The 14,792-nt window shown below is 43.8% G+C and overlaps 1 protein-coding gene across 1 annotated transcript in view; it reads left to right on the top strand.

The window, feature by feature from the left end:
• LOC111153064 (polycystin 1 like 3, transient receptor potential channel interacting) overlaps positions 1 to 14,792 on the top strand; it is a 61,495-nt gene that overhangs the window by 32,475 nt on the left and 14,228 nt on the right. Inside the window, 4 exon segments of the mRNA XM_022511864.1 lie at positions 3,944 to 4,043; positions 7,071 to 7,088; positions 7,091 to 7,207; positions 8,137 to 8,322. Of these exon segments, the coding sequence (XP_022367572.1) occupies positions 3,944 to 4,043; positions 7,071 to 7,088; positions 7,091 to 7,207; positions 8,137 to 8,322 (421 nt within the window).

Below are 14,792 nucleotides of genomic sequence, written 5' to 3' on the forward strand. Positions count from 1 at the left end.
TTTCAGGCATGTGTGAAGTCACAGAAAGAACTGGTGAGAACTGATAGACTGGTAGAAGCAGAGTGGAAAAGGATTGCCAAGAGAGGACAAGTGAAAAAAAAATCAACAAACTACTTAGAAAAAAAAAAACACCAGGAAACTTAACTTTTTATAAAACTTTTTAAAAAGATTTTATTTATTTATGAGAGAACACGAGCAGGGGGAGCTGGAGAGGGAGAAGCAGACTACTCGTTGAGCAGGAAGCCCAATGTGGGGCTCGATCCCAGGACCCTGGGATCATGACCCGAGCAGAAGGCAGAGACTTTAACCCACTGAGCCACCCAGGCGCCCCATCACTTTCATTTTAGAGTCAATGTTCCATTTCTCCTAGTTGTTTTGTAAATGTCTATTTTATGGTTACTTTGTTCAAATCAAGATTCAGATAAGGTCCATGTGTTGCCAATAGTTGGTCTGTGTCAGAGACACTTTGTTTACTAAGTCTGCAGGCACCCGCTCTCTTCACACCACTCTCCGTTCTTAGTATTTCTCACAGGGCATTTGCTGGAAAAACAAACAAACAAACAAACACGAATTTTGCCCAGTAGAGTTTTCAGCATGGCCGGTGACGGGATTGCTTCTGCTTTAAGAACCCTGGAGGGTGGGCCCGCGCTCCCACAGGCAAACCTGGGGAGCTCTTGAAACTGCAGGCTCAGGCCTCACTCTGGACCAATTAAATAGTAATCTCTGGAGATGGATTCCAAGGCCCAACGGGGTTTAAAATTTCCCTGGTGATTCTGGTGTACGGTCCCATTTGAGACCCACCCATTCCGGGGAGAGCAAGGAGTAGGTAGATCTTAATGGAAAACTGCTGGAAGATGGGCACCTGGCTGCCTGAGTCAGTGGAGGAGCATGTGACCCGATCTCATGGTTCTGAGATTTTTTTTTTTTCAAATCTTAAAAAACAAACAAAAACTCCTGGGGGAGACCAAAAATAACAAGATCTCCATCAGGAGATTCAGTTGAATGAAACACAAAGGGTTTCGGGAAATGAAAAAGGTCACTTACCAAATACTCAAATTCTAGTAGTTGAGTTGAAGGAGATGTCACTAATGAAACTCGGATTAATGACCAGGAAAATCAAATGAACCAAAATAATGCAAAATATGAAATACATATATCAAAATACTGAAAGAGAAGAGACTCGGGAGATCCAGGGTACTGGGCATGCAGGTCATTGGAGTGGTGATAATTAAACCATCCACTGTGGCAAAGAAATACTGACTTTATGTTAGAGGCCTCAGCTGGTTTCAGGCACAGTCAGTTTTAAAAGACATGCTGAGGGGGCACCTGGGTGGCTCAGTGGGTTAAACCTCAGCCTTCGGCTCAGGTCATGATCTCAGGGTCCTGGGATTGAGTCCCGCATCTGGCTCTCTGCTCAGCAGGGAGCCTGCTTCCCCCTCTCTCTCTGCCTGCCTCTCTGCCTGCTTGTGATTTCTCTCTCTCTGTCAAATGAATCAATAAAATATTTTTAAAAAATAAATAAGTAAAAGACATGCTGAGGGGCGCCTGGGTGGCTCAGTGGGTTAAAGCCTCTGCCTTCGGCTCAGGTCATGATCCCAGGGTCCTGGGATCGAGCGCTGAAATGGCGGATAGTTCTGCAATGGGGCTTACGATCCCCGCCCCACTGCCTGCCTCTCTGCCTACTTGTGATCTCTTTCTCTCTGTCAGGTAAATGAATAGAATCTTTAAAAAAAATTAATAAAAAATTTATGATGGAAGAGTGTTCTAGATCCTTAGATTAAAGAATACATTTTTAGTATGGATAGGATATTACACAAGGAAAGTATTGAGACTTTCCTTAAGTGTGATAATGGTAGGAGAACGTCCTAGTTTTTAGGTGACCCCTGCTTGTATACGGGCGCTCCTCCCTTGCGCTGTTGCAGTGTGAATTCTGGTTACGTGGTCTCACTAAATAACACCGGTGTCCCAGCAACACAGGTCAAATACCATTTACCGCGGTCTCTCACCTGTGCGTGACTGCATGAAGTTCTAACCGCCGCATGCTTCGAGCTCTGCCATCCACGCATCACTACTTCAGGAACACCTGTGCACAGTTATACACAGTGTATAGCTGTGTTATCTCCTTATCTCTCAGCCGTAAACCCTCTGACATTTTACAAAAAAAAAAAAAAAAAAACTAATTGAAAGAGGCAGTTGGCCAACAAAGATGTAAATGCAGCAGGGCCACCCACCTGGCTCAGTCACTGGAACCTGTGCCTCTTGATCTCGAGGTCAGGAGTTTGATCCCCACGCCGGGTGTAGAGAGCCCTTAAATAAAACGTTAATACGTAAATAAAAATAAAAGTGGCAAAACCATAATACATGGTAATGCCAGAGATCATGGGCACTCGCTCTGGGTTGAAGAAAATCTGGTGATACAGGGTACAAGCCTTCACGTTCTGCATCCCTTTAGTAAGCAAGCTTCACTTCTAAGGACCTATCCTGTGAAAATTCAGAGTACTTTATTAAAAAAAAAAAAATTGACAACAATGTAAATGCCCAAAAATAGGACACTGCTGAATTTATGAGACCGCCATATCCATTTATGGGATGCCAAGCAACCATTAAAAATGTTAAGGGATGGCTCGAGGCGCCTGGGTGGCTTAGTGTGTTAGGCCTCTGCCTTCGGCTCAGGTCATGATCCCGGGGTCCTGGGATCGAGCCCCACGTCGGGCTCTCTGCTTGGAGGGGAGCCTGGTTCCCCTTCTCTCTGTCTCTGCCTGCTTCTCTGCCTGCTTGTGATCTCTGTCTGTCAAATAGATAAATAAAATCATTGAAAGAAAAAATGTTAAGGGATGCTTAGGGTGGCTCAGTCAGTTAAGCATCTGCCTTCGGCTGAGGTCATGATCCCAGGAACCTGGGATCGAGCCCCACATCGGGCTCCCTGCTCAGCAGGAAGCCTACTTCTCCCTTTCCCACTCTCCCTGGTTGTGTTCCCTCTCTCGCTGTCTCTCTCTCGCTGTCTCTCTCTGTCAAATAAGTAAAATCATGTTTTAAAATGTTAAGGAAAATGTAGTGATGTGGAAAGCTACTCTGCAAATACATTAAGACAATTGATTAAAGGATATATTCCAAATGTTAATGTTTTCTTAAAATCTTTAGTTCTTTTTCCCCAAACTTTTATAATAAATGTATGTTACTTCAATTTTTAAAAAGTTGCAGTGGAGTGTTGGGGAAAAATATAAAAAGAGGAAGAAAAGAGATGGAAGCCACTGTATCAGATTAGCTATTGGTCTCGCTACAGTGTTGAATTTGGTCGGACCCAGGGCCAAGTGGGCTTTTTTCCCCCAAGTCGAATCCAAGGACCGTCCACCAGAGGGCGACCTTAGGTCCCCAAAGTAGACACACCCAGAACGACCACCTCTGAAAGAGGGTATACGGCAGCAGCGGGCTGGAAATAGCACCCTTGTGCTTTATTATCCTGAAGACTGGAGCACTTTCTTCCCCTCGATGGAAATTAAAGGACTGGGGGAAACTTGCTGCGTGTGGAACCGATACTTAAGGTCTTACTCAGTTCCAAGATTCCGTGATTTCTTTAGCAAAATGGACACTTAATCCTTGAAACTTTTAAAAGTGTAGCTTCTCCAGGCCAGCTCATCGGAGGTCTTCCAAAGACGGTGCTCTTAAGTAACTTCCACAGATCATCACAAATAACCCAGTAGTTGAAGCTTTCCAACCCAGGCAGCTTGAGGACCACAGGCAAAAATATAAATCTTAACATTATATTAACCGGGTCCCTATAATGATGCAAAAATAATCATGAAACTCCCTAATTCTCAGTTTTCCATGATAGTAAAGGGTCAAATAGTGGAAGTGCATTAATCATACCTTTAGCTTTCTGTAAGGGGATGACCTTGGGTCCTCTGATATCTGCTCCTGACTTTGTCCTGGGATCTTCCTGTAGGCGATCTTTCTCGCATTGTTCCTCTCCCTGATGCTGAACTGGATGCCGTGGCTTTCCAAAGAGAACGAACAACAAACAGGGAGGATCTTGGCACTCTTGGGTAATTCAAGTAGTTCTAACTACTAACACCGGATTTTGTCACCGCCCCACATTTATCCACGCAGGGATCTTGTCTCTGGTTAGCGGGGCTGCTCCTCCGCTGCCCCAGGCAAACCTTGCATCACTAACACGTTCTTCCCAAGACTCACTGCTGCCCTCTCGGTGCTTCACCTCTCGTCCGTGTCCTCCATCTCCTCCGGAGTCTTTCCCTCCTGAGCCCCAGAGGCCATTTCCGACCACTCACTGTCTGTATCTGGATGCGTGCACCTGTCTCAAATCAAACCTGTCCCGGTCAGGGTGGCCTGCCCTGCAAACCCACTTCTTTACTGTATTTTCTCATTTTTTTAAGAAAGATTTATTTATTTATTTGAGAGAGAGAGCCGGGGGGTGGGGGGCAGATGGTGATCAAGAGCGAATCCAGTGCAGACTCTGCAGAGCCCGACATGGGGCTCGATCTCATGACCCTGAGGTCACAACTGGGCCTAAACCATGAATCAGACGCTTAACCCCTGCACCACCCAGTCGCGCCTCTATTTTCTCATTACAATTAAGAACAACCCCCACCCTCTAAAAAAATGTCAGCGTGATCCTAAGTTCTCACATTCATTCGCCAAGCCCGCAGGAAACTGCCCTTTAGATAACAGACTGGAGCTGCGCCTGTCACGCCCATGAACCTCACCAACGCGGCGGGAATCAAGAAAGTTAATGCTCTAATCCTGGGAAATAGCACATATGTATATAAATATACACAGAAGTGTGTGTGTGTGTGCATATATATTTTTTTTAATGAGTGCATGAGAGGGACATCTGGGTGGCTCAGTCAGTTAAGCCGCTGCCTTCGGCTCAGGTCGTGATCCCAGGGTCCTGGGATCAAGTCCTGCTTTGGGCTCCTTGCTTGGCAGGGAGCTTGCTTCTCTCTCCGCCTCTGCCTGCCACTCTGCCTGCTAGTGCGCATGCTCTCTCTCTGACAAATAAAATCTTAAAAAAAAAAAAGTGCATGGGAATGATAAACTCAAATTCAGGATTAGATTAGCTCTCTGAAAGGGATACCATCACAGATGAACACTAGCAGACCCTAGAAGTGGCGATCACTTTATTTTAGGGAGAGACAGAGCATGAGCGGTGGGGAGAGGGAGAGAGAGAATCTTAGGCAGGCTTCACGCCCAGCGGTGAGCCCGATGCAGGGCTCTATCTCACAACTCTGAGAATACGACCTGAGAGATCAAGAGTTGGATGCTTAACCAATTCAGCCACCCAGGCGCCCCTAAATAAATCTTTACACCCAACATGGGGTTCAAACTCATGACCCCAAGATCAAGTCACGTGCTCTATTGACTAAGCCAGTGGGGCACCCAGTGCAATCACAAGTATGCAGAGAGGCAGGCATAGAGAGAGAGAGGAGAAAGCAGGCTCCCCGCTGAGCAGAGAGCCCGATGTGGGCCTTGATCCCAGGACCCTGAGATCACGACCCGAGCCGAAGGCAGAGGCTTAACCCACTGAGCCACCCAGGCACCCCAATCACTTATTTCTTAAGCTGAGTTGGAGACACACTGCTATGGGGTAGGCACCCCATTCCTTACAAGATCTTTAAAAATTAATCTAATTTCAAACTGTTTTCCTAGCTCTCCTTTCATTTATCCATGGTCTTGAATTGCTGGATTGCTCTTCCCTCTTTCTAAAAGGCTTTTTTTTTTTTTAAGCAAGAGCTTTTTTTTTTTTTTTTTTTTGTCTTTGTCCATCTGAAGAATTTTATCTGACTCATCCTTCAAAACAAATGTCAAGTTTCAGTCTACGACACCTTCTCTGACTTCCTCAGGAGATTTATTTTCTTTTCGGTGATTCCCCAAGCACTAGGCACATACATGCTGGCGAGTTTTATGTCCTGTTATTCCTTCTGTCTTTGTCTTGGTTTGTGTGTCTCTGGCTATGTCTCCCAGTGTGGTCTGTGGGTGAGCAGCATTGACATCTCCTGGGATTTTCAGAAATGCACAGTTGTAGACCTCACCCCGGAATCTGCATTTGAACAAAATTCCCAGGTGATCCCTTTGCACAATGAAATGTGAGAAACACGTAGGACCGTACTCCCAGCGTCTGGGTCACTCCTAGAACTGTTCGTGTCTAGTCCAAGATAAATGCAGAAATTGAGAGCAAATGTTGAGAAAGTCTTATGGCAGTTGGACCAATTTTGGACATACTGTATCTAATTTTCAAAATGGGTTTGGATTTTACATGCTCTTATTGTTCTTCGTTTTTCTAGCAAATCAATTTCTGTTGTATTTTATAACCGCCTCAATCCCTGGGGCGCCTGGGTGGCACAGTCATTTGAGCGTCCCACTCTTGGTTTTGGCTCAGGTCATGTGTGACCTCAGGATTTTGGGATCCAGCCCCCCTCAATGGGCTCCACTCTCAGGGCAGAGCCTGTTAAGATTCTCTCTTTCTCTCTCTCCTCCCTCCCCCCCCGACTCTCCCTTACACGTGCTCACATGCTCTCTCTCCCTTTCTCAAATAAATAAGTAAATCTTAAAAAAAAAAATAGTGACACCTGGGTGGCTCAGTCAGTTGGGTGGCTGCCTTCATGATCCCAGCGTCCTGGGACGGAGTCCCACATCAGGCTCCTTGCTCGGCAGGGAGCCTGCTTCTCCCTCTGCCTCTGCCTGCCATTCTGTCTGCCTGTGCTCACTCTCTGGCGCGCGCGCTCTTGCTCTCTCTCTCTCTCTCTCTCTCTCTCTCGCTCTGACAAATAAATAAATAAATAATCTTTAAAAAAAATAAAAACACATAAACTTAAAAAAAATAGTATCAGTCTCCAGTGGGTTGGAATTTTTGCTGGGGGGGGGGTTGGAATTTTTAAGTCCTTCATGATAGTTGGAGAACTGCCACAAAGGTGGGTTTATTCTTTGGTTTTGGTTTTGTTTTTTTTTTTCCAGCATTTAATAAGCGGTATGCACAGTGGAGTTTCAGCAACTGTTGGTGAATAACTGCTTAATGAAATATAACTATTTTTGGCCTACATTTGCATTTTTGACAGCAAAATGTCCACCGTTACCTGTTCAAGAGATAAAAACAACCCCATCTATGTAGCTCCAGTTTTCAACAGTCTGGTTCAACGCCCAGAAAGAACCTTGAAAGAGAAGAAGCTTTTCAAGCTGGCAGGAGATATTTTGGGTATGGAGGGCAAACAGTAATGGGTCGATCCTGCAGCACATTTCCCAGCAAAGGGGGAGTGGGAAGAAAGTGAAAATACAGGACAGCGAAAAGCTATCTTAAAATTCTGAGGGTACCTGTGTAGCTCGGTCATTAAGCATCTATCTTCAGCTCAGATCATGATGCCAGGGTCCTGGGATCGAGCCCCGTATCAGGCTCCCTGCTCAGCGGGGAGCCTGCTTCTCCCTCTCCCACTCCCCCTGCTTGTGTTCCTGCTCTGGGTGTTTCTCCCTCTGTCAAATAAATGAATAAAATCTTTAAAAAAAATTTTTTTTTAAATGCTCACCTTGGAAAAAACATGGAGCCCTAGGTGGTGTGGTAAATGGGAAGACGCTTGAACTTAGGAGTCATGGTAGGTTGGTGTGTGCTTGGATCAGTCCCTTCCTCGGCACAAGGAACGTAATAACACAGCCTGCTCTCTACACTTCCCAGGCTGGAGGGAAACCGGATATGCCTTCAAAAATGGCAGTCTGCCCAGTGCCAGGGAACTGGGTCAGCACATACAGTGTTGAAGTTATTGGATTTCCCGGACCAAAGAAGGCCAATTCTGTGTTTATTGGCCTTCCCTTTCTGGTGAACACAGTCTGAACACAGAGAGAGAAAGATTGGGGCCAGGGTGCATTTAGTTATAAGAATTGAAATACAACAATTTTCCTGTGGTATATTGTGTACCTTATTTCAAGTAAAATTTCTGATTAGTGGCAGAATAATTCTGGGAAGGCATATATCAGTGTTTGTAGGTCCCCCTATGTGGCAAATACATTGGTTCATCTGTTTACAGATGTTAGGTTGAACCGTATGGAATTGCCAAGTCTTAGGAACCATGGAGAAGGTGTAGAGAATTTCTAAGCTAACCACTCAACTGATTGTTTCCCCCTCTTGTATCCTAGTTCAAATCCTCTTCCTTACCTTGTTGATGACTACAGTCTACTCAGCACAGAACTCGAATAGGTTTTACCTCCATCAAGCGATCCAGAGGAGCTTTTCCCATCGTCTCTCAGAGATCAGACTTCCAAAGCATTTCTACCTGTGGGCCAATCGCACCCTCCTTCCCAACCTGTACGGAGATTACAGAGGTACGGACCCAGTCCCGGGCGCCAGCTCCTTGGACACTTCTTGGTCGATGTTTTCCACCAGCTACCAATGCGTTGTCGTTACTTTAGATCTTGAGTGAGCTGTATTCTGGAAGTTGTTGAGTTCATTTATCCTCAGGATCAGTGGCTTCCTTGTGGGATTTAGAACATCCTTTAGGTTCCTGGGGAAAGAAACCTAAAAGACATGCTCATCTCAGTAAAGGTGTTTTGAGTTCATTTTGGAGGGTTTTTACACAGATTGCAATTCCTATGCATTGCATGTTGATTCCTTTTTTTTAAAAAGTATTTAATTATTTATAGTGCCTGTGTACCGGCGGGGGGGAGGGGCAGAGGGAGAAGGAGAGAGTCCATCTCCCACAGACTCCATGCTGAACCCATCACAGGGCTCAGCAGAGGGGCTCGGTCTGATGACCCTGAGATCACGACGTGAGCCGAAATGAAGAGTCGGGCTGAGTCCCTTGGGTGCCCCATGTGTTGATTCTTTCTAGTTCGCGTTTGGATGGTGACGGCTGTAGGTTCAGCACACATTGTATGGGCAGTCTGTAACTTTGTGCTGAATAAAATACTGACCACATAGAAAGTGAATCAAGCCCTGGGTGGCCTCGGCTGATGCCAGCGCGACAGGCATGGTCCCCCTTCAGTCTGGGGCTCTGCGGTATAGTGTCTGAGAGGACAGACTCGGGGGCCAGACTCTGGCCAGGTTCAGATCCTGGCACTCTACCTATTAGCAGTGTGTTCTTGGGTAAATGACAACGTGTTGTGCCTCAGTTTCCCCATCTATATTATGAGGATAATCTTAGGACTTGCCCTGGAAGATTGATTAAAAATTCAATAGATCTTAGAACAATGTCTGACCCATAGTATACACTGGATAAGTTGTTTCTAAAACAGTTTTAAATTTTATTCATTTGAGAGAGAGCAAGAACACAAGTAGAGGGGAGAGGCAGAAGAAGAGGGAGAAGCAAACTCCCTGCTGAGCAGTGAACCCGAAGTAGGGCTCGATCCCAGGACCCTGGGATCATGACCTGAGCGGAAGGCAGAGGCTTAACCCACTGAGCCACCCAGGCGCCCCATGTATACATTCTCAATCTTAAAAGATACTGCCAGTCTTCTCCTTATTGTACCAACTAATGCTCCCATGAGCAATGTCTGAGTCTGCCCACATCTCCAACAGCCTGGTGCAAACTGGTGTTTTCAAACAATACCCAGGTCTCTGGAATAGGTGAGAGGCTTTGTAAGTGCCCTCGTGAGAAAATGCAAGTCATAACTGAGGAAGGTGCTGTTTTCCACCTCTCATTTGGGCCAACCTTCCCTCTGCCCTTGCCGTTCTTCATTCCGTCCTCCCCATGCTATGGTTTTGAACATAAATCTGTATTCTTCCCCTGTTCAGAACCTCCCGTAGTTTCTATCATACTTCAAATCGCAGACCCTTTCCAGAGCTTACAGGGGACTTCCCAGAGCTGCCCCTGGCTACATCCGGACCCTCCTCCACTCCCTGTCAGCCGCGCAGGCTTCGGTGCCTTCCCACATGAGCACGTTCTCACCTCAGGGGCCTGGGATCATGCTGATGCCCGGAGAGATCTCCGCATTGTGGTCTCTCTCACAAGCCACTCCTCAGAGAAACTGTCTCTAAGCCTTCCTTACCAACAAATAGCACTGTTCCCTCCCCACCACTCGCTGTCCCTCATCCTACCTAATTTTTGTTTTTAGCACTCTCATGCCCTGGATAATGTTTGGGTACTGCCTGTCTCTCTCGCTTCTCAAATGTGCGCTCCCTGTGGACGAGGACGCTCTTTCATCCACTCTGCTCCTGGCACCTAGAGCAGGGCCTGGTGTGAGCTCCGTACGGACTGACTGAGGGGCACCTGGGTGCCTCAGTTGGTTAAGCCTCTGCCTTCAGCTCAGGTCATGATCCCAGGGTCCTGGGATCGAGCCCCTCATCAGGTTCTCTGCTCAGCAGGGAGCCTGCTCCCCCCACTCTCTCTCTCTGCCTCTCTGCCTACTTGTGATCTCTGTCTGTCAAATAAATAAGTAAAATCTTTTAAAAAAAGTGTATTCAGGTCTTTTGCCCATTTTTATTTATTTTTTTTTTAAAGATTTTATTCATCCACTTGACAGACAGAGATCACAAGTAGGCAGAGAGGCAGAGAGAGAGGAGGAAGCAGGCTCCCCGCTGAGCAGAGAGCCCGATGCGGGGCTCGATCCCAGGACCCTGGGATCATGACCTGAGCCGAAGGCAGAGGCTTTAACCCACTGAGCCACCCAGGTGCCCCTTTTGCCCATTTTTAAATCCGTTATTTTTGTGGTATTCAGTTGCGTGGGATCCTAGGTATTTTGGATATTGACCCCTTATTAGATGCATGGTTTACAAATACTTTCTCCCGTTGCATAGTTTGACTTTTTACTTTGTTGGTCTCCAGCACTGTGCAGAAAGTTTTTTGTTGTATTCTCCCTTGTTTAATTTTGGTTTCTGATGTTCTCTCCAAAGAAATGCCAAGACCAATGTCAGGGAGCTTTGCACCTGTTTTCTTCCAGGAGTTTTACAGTTCCAGGTCTTACAGTTGAGTTGGGAATCCATCTGGAACTGATTGTTGTATGTGGCATAGGGAAAGGGTCCAGTCTGATTCTCTTGCATTCAGGTATCCAGTTTTTCCAGTATCGTTGGTTGAAGAGACCATCTTGCCCCGCTGTGTATACTTGGCACCCTTTCCATAGAGGAGTTGGCCGTAAATGCATGAGTTGATTCTGGCCTCCCCATTTAGTTCCATCATCCTGTGTGTCTGTTTTTATGCCAATAGCACACAGTTTTGATTACAATAGCTTCTGTAGTGCGGTTTGACATTAGGACATGGGATGCCTCCAGCTTTTTCCTTTTCAAGATCACTCTGTCTCTTTGGCATGTTTGGTGGGGTTCACACAAATTTTAGGATTGTTCTTCTATTTCTGTGAAAAAAACGCCTGAATTTTGATGGGTATTGCACAGAATTTGTAGATCACTTTGGGTGATATGGACATTTTAATAATATTCTTTTAATGCATAAACAGGGAATATCTTTCTAGTTATTTGTGTCTTTATTTCTTTCATCAGTGTCTTACGGTTTTCATTGTACAAACCTCTCACCCTCTCAGTTAAATCTATTCCCAGATATTTTCTTCTTTTTGATACTTTTGTAAATGAGATTATTCTCCTTCTTTTTCTGGTAATTCGTTGTCCATGTAACAAAATGCACCTGATTTTTGTGTACTGATTTTGTTTCCTGCAACTTTACTAAACTCATTTATTGGTTCTCACGGGTTTGTCTTTGTTTTTGTTTTTGTGGCGTTCTACAGGGTTTTCTATATATAAGATCATGTTATCTGTACCTGGGATCATGACCCAAGCCAAAGGCAGACGCCTAATGACTGAGCCACCCAGGCGCTCCTTTGTGCATCTTTGGAAATCATCATGTGATTTAATCCTTCGTTCTGCTAATGTGGTATATCACGTCTACTGAGTTGTGTATGTTGAGTCATCTTGCAACTCAGGACATAAACCACTCGGTTGCAGTGTGTGATCTTTTTAAATGTACTTTTGAACTTCATATGTTTGTATTTTGTTGAGGATTTTTGCATTTGTGTTCATCAGGGATACTGGCCTGTGATTTTCCTTTCTTGTAGGCTGTGGTATGAGGGTAATGTTGGCCTCATAAAATGAATTTTGAACAGTTTCTTCCATTTTAATTTTTTTTAAAGATTTTATTTATTCATTTGACAGAGATCACAAGTAGAGAGGCAGGCGGGGAGGGGGGGGAAGCAGGCTCCCCACTGAGCAGAGAGCCCAATGCGGGGCTCAATCCCAGGACCCTGAGATCATGACCCGAGCTGAAGGCAGAGGCTTAACCCACTGAGCCACCCAGGCGGCCCTCCATTTTAATTTTTTGAAAGAATTTGAGGATTGATGTTAATTCTTCTTTAAATGTTTGGTAGAATTCACCCATGAAGCCATCTGGTCCTGGTCTTGTCTTTGTTGGGAAATTTTTGATTACGGTCTCCTTATTTGTTAATAGTCTGTTCAGATTTTCTATTTTGTCTTTATTTAGGCTTGATAAGCTGTGTGTTTCTAGGAATTTATCCATTCTAAGCTGTCCAGTTTGTTGGCATACAGTTGTTCGCAGTAGTCTCTTATAATCCTTTGTTTTTGTGATACCAGTGTTAATGTCTACTTTTTAATAATTTTATTTGAATCCTCTTTTTCTTGGTTTAGCCTAAAGGTTTATCAGTTTTGTCTTTCAAAATATTTTTATTTTTGTATATTCTATTTAACTTGTCTTTATTTCATTTATATCTACTCTAATCTTTATTATTTACTTCCCTCTGCTAACTTTGGGCTTAGTTTGTTCTTTTTTTACTAGTTTCTTGAAGACCAAAGTTAGCTTGTTTAGTTGAGAGCTTTCTTTTTTTCATAAAATAGGTGTTTATTACTATAAAATGCCCTCTTTAGAACTGTTTTTGCTGCATCCCATAAGTTTGGTATGACATTTTTATGTGCATTTTTGTTTGTCTCAAGGTACTTTTTAATTTCCTAACTTGACCCATTGGCTGTTCATAAGTGTGGTGTTGAATATCCATGTGTTTGTGAATTTTCCAATTTGCATCCTGTTACTGATTTCTGATTTCATACATTATGGTCAGAAAGAATACTTGATATATATGCTTTCAGTCTCCTTAAATTTGTGAAGATTTGCTTTGTGGCCCAATGTAGGATCTATCCTGGAGAATGTTCCAGGTGTACTTGTGAGGAATGTATATTCTGGTTGAATGGAATGTTCTACATATATCTTTTAGGTCCATCTGGCTCATAGTATTAACTTACTGATTTTCTGTCTAGACAGTCTATCCATTGTTGACAGTGGGGTATTGAAATCACCTACGGTTACCATATTGCTATCTATTTCTTCTATCAGGTAACATTTACTTTACTTATTTTGGTGTTCCAAGGTTGGGTGCATATATATTTACAATTGTTTTGTCCTCTTTATGAAGTGAGCCACTTTATCATAAGTGATCTTCCCTGTCTGTTGTGACTGAGTTTCACTGAAATTCTGTTTTTTTGTTTTATTTTGTGTAGATTTTATTTATTTATGTATCAGAGAGAGGGAGTACAAGCAGGGGGAGAGGCATGCAGAGGGAGAGGGAGAAGCAGGCTCCCCGCTGAGCAAGGAGCCCAACATGGGGCTTGATCCCAGGGATTGTGACCTGAGCTGAAGGCAGCCACTTAACCAACTGAGCTACCCAGGCACCCCTGAAATTCTGTTTTTTCTGTTATAAGTTAGAGCTACTTCTATTCTCTTTTGGTTGCCATTTGCATGGGATATTTTTTTTTCCAAACCTTCAGTTTCAGCCTATGTGTGTACTTAAAACTAAAGTGAGTCTCTCATAGGCAGTATATTATTGGATCTTGTATTTTTACCATTCAGTCACTCTGTCCTTTGATTGAAGAATTTAATCTTTTGACATTTAATTATTGATAAGAAGAACCTTCTATTGGCACTTTATTATTTTCTGATTGTTTTTTCAGTTCCTTTGTTCCTCTTTTATTCTTTTAGTATCTTTGTGATTTATATTTTTGTAGTGGTATGCTTTAATTCCCTTCCTTTCATTGTTTTGCATTTATTACAGATTTTGCTTTACTGTTATCATAAGGCTTATGTAAAATATTTTATAACAGTCTGTTTTAAGCTGAAAACAACTTAACTTTAATCACATAAAAAGCTCTACATTTGGAGGTGCCTGATTGGCTCAGTCAGTAGAGCATGCAACTCTTGATCTCAGGGTTGTGAGTTCAAGCCCCACACTGGGTGTAGAGATTATTTAAAAAAAAAAAATAAGATTGTTCTGCCTGTACATTAAAACAACAACAACAACAACCTCTATGCTTTTACTTCTCCTTTCCTTGTGCTTTATGTAATTGATGTCCCACTGCCTTTCTTCCTATGCTGTCACTCACTGACGTATTATTATAGTGGTAGTTATTTTTAACACTATAGTCTTTAACTTTTATACTAAAGATAAAAGTGATTTACACACCACTACAGTAGTACCAAGCTCTGAATTGGACTATATATTTACCTTTACCTGTGAGTTTTATACTTTCATGTTGTCACACAGCCTCCTTTCCTTTCAGCTAAAAGAATTCCCTCTAGCATCCCTCATAAGACCTGGTGGTGATAAACTCCCTAATCTTTTGTTTGTCTGGGGCTGATTTTAGCTCTCTTCACTTCTGAAGGACAGTTTTGTTGGGTATAGTGGTTTGGGTTGGCAAGTTTTATTTTGTTTTTTTCTTTCAAGTACTTTGAATATATCATTCTACTCCCTCTGGCCTGCAAGATCTCTGCTGAGAAATCTGATAGCCTTTGGGGGCTTTTGTGTGTGTGTGTGTGTGTGTGTGTGTGTGTGTGTGTGTGTGTGTGTGT

This window comes from Enhydra lutris, unplaced genomic scaffold (assembly GCF_002288905.1).
Source record: "Enhydra lutris kenyoni isolate GAN:26980312 unplaced genomic scaffold, ASM228890v2 scaffoldscaffold30, whole genome shotgun sequence".
Taxonomy (NCBI): Eukaryota; Metazoa; Chordata; class Mammalia; order Carnivora; family Mustelidae; genus Enhydra; species Enhydra lutris.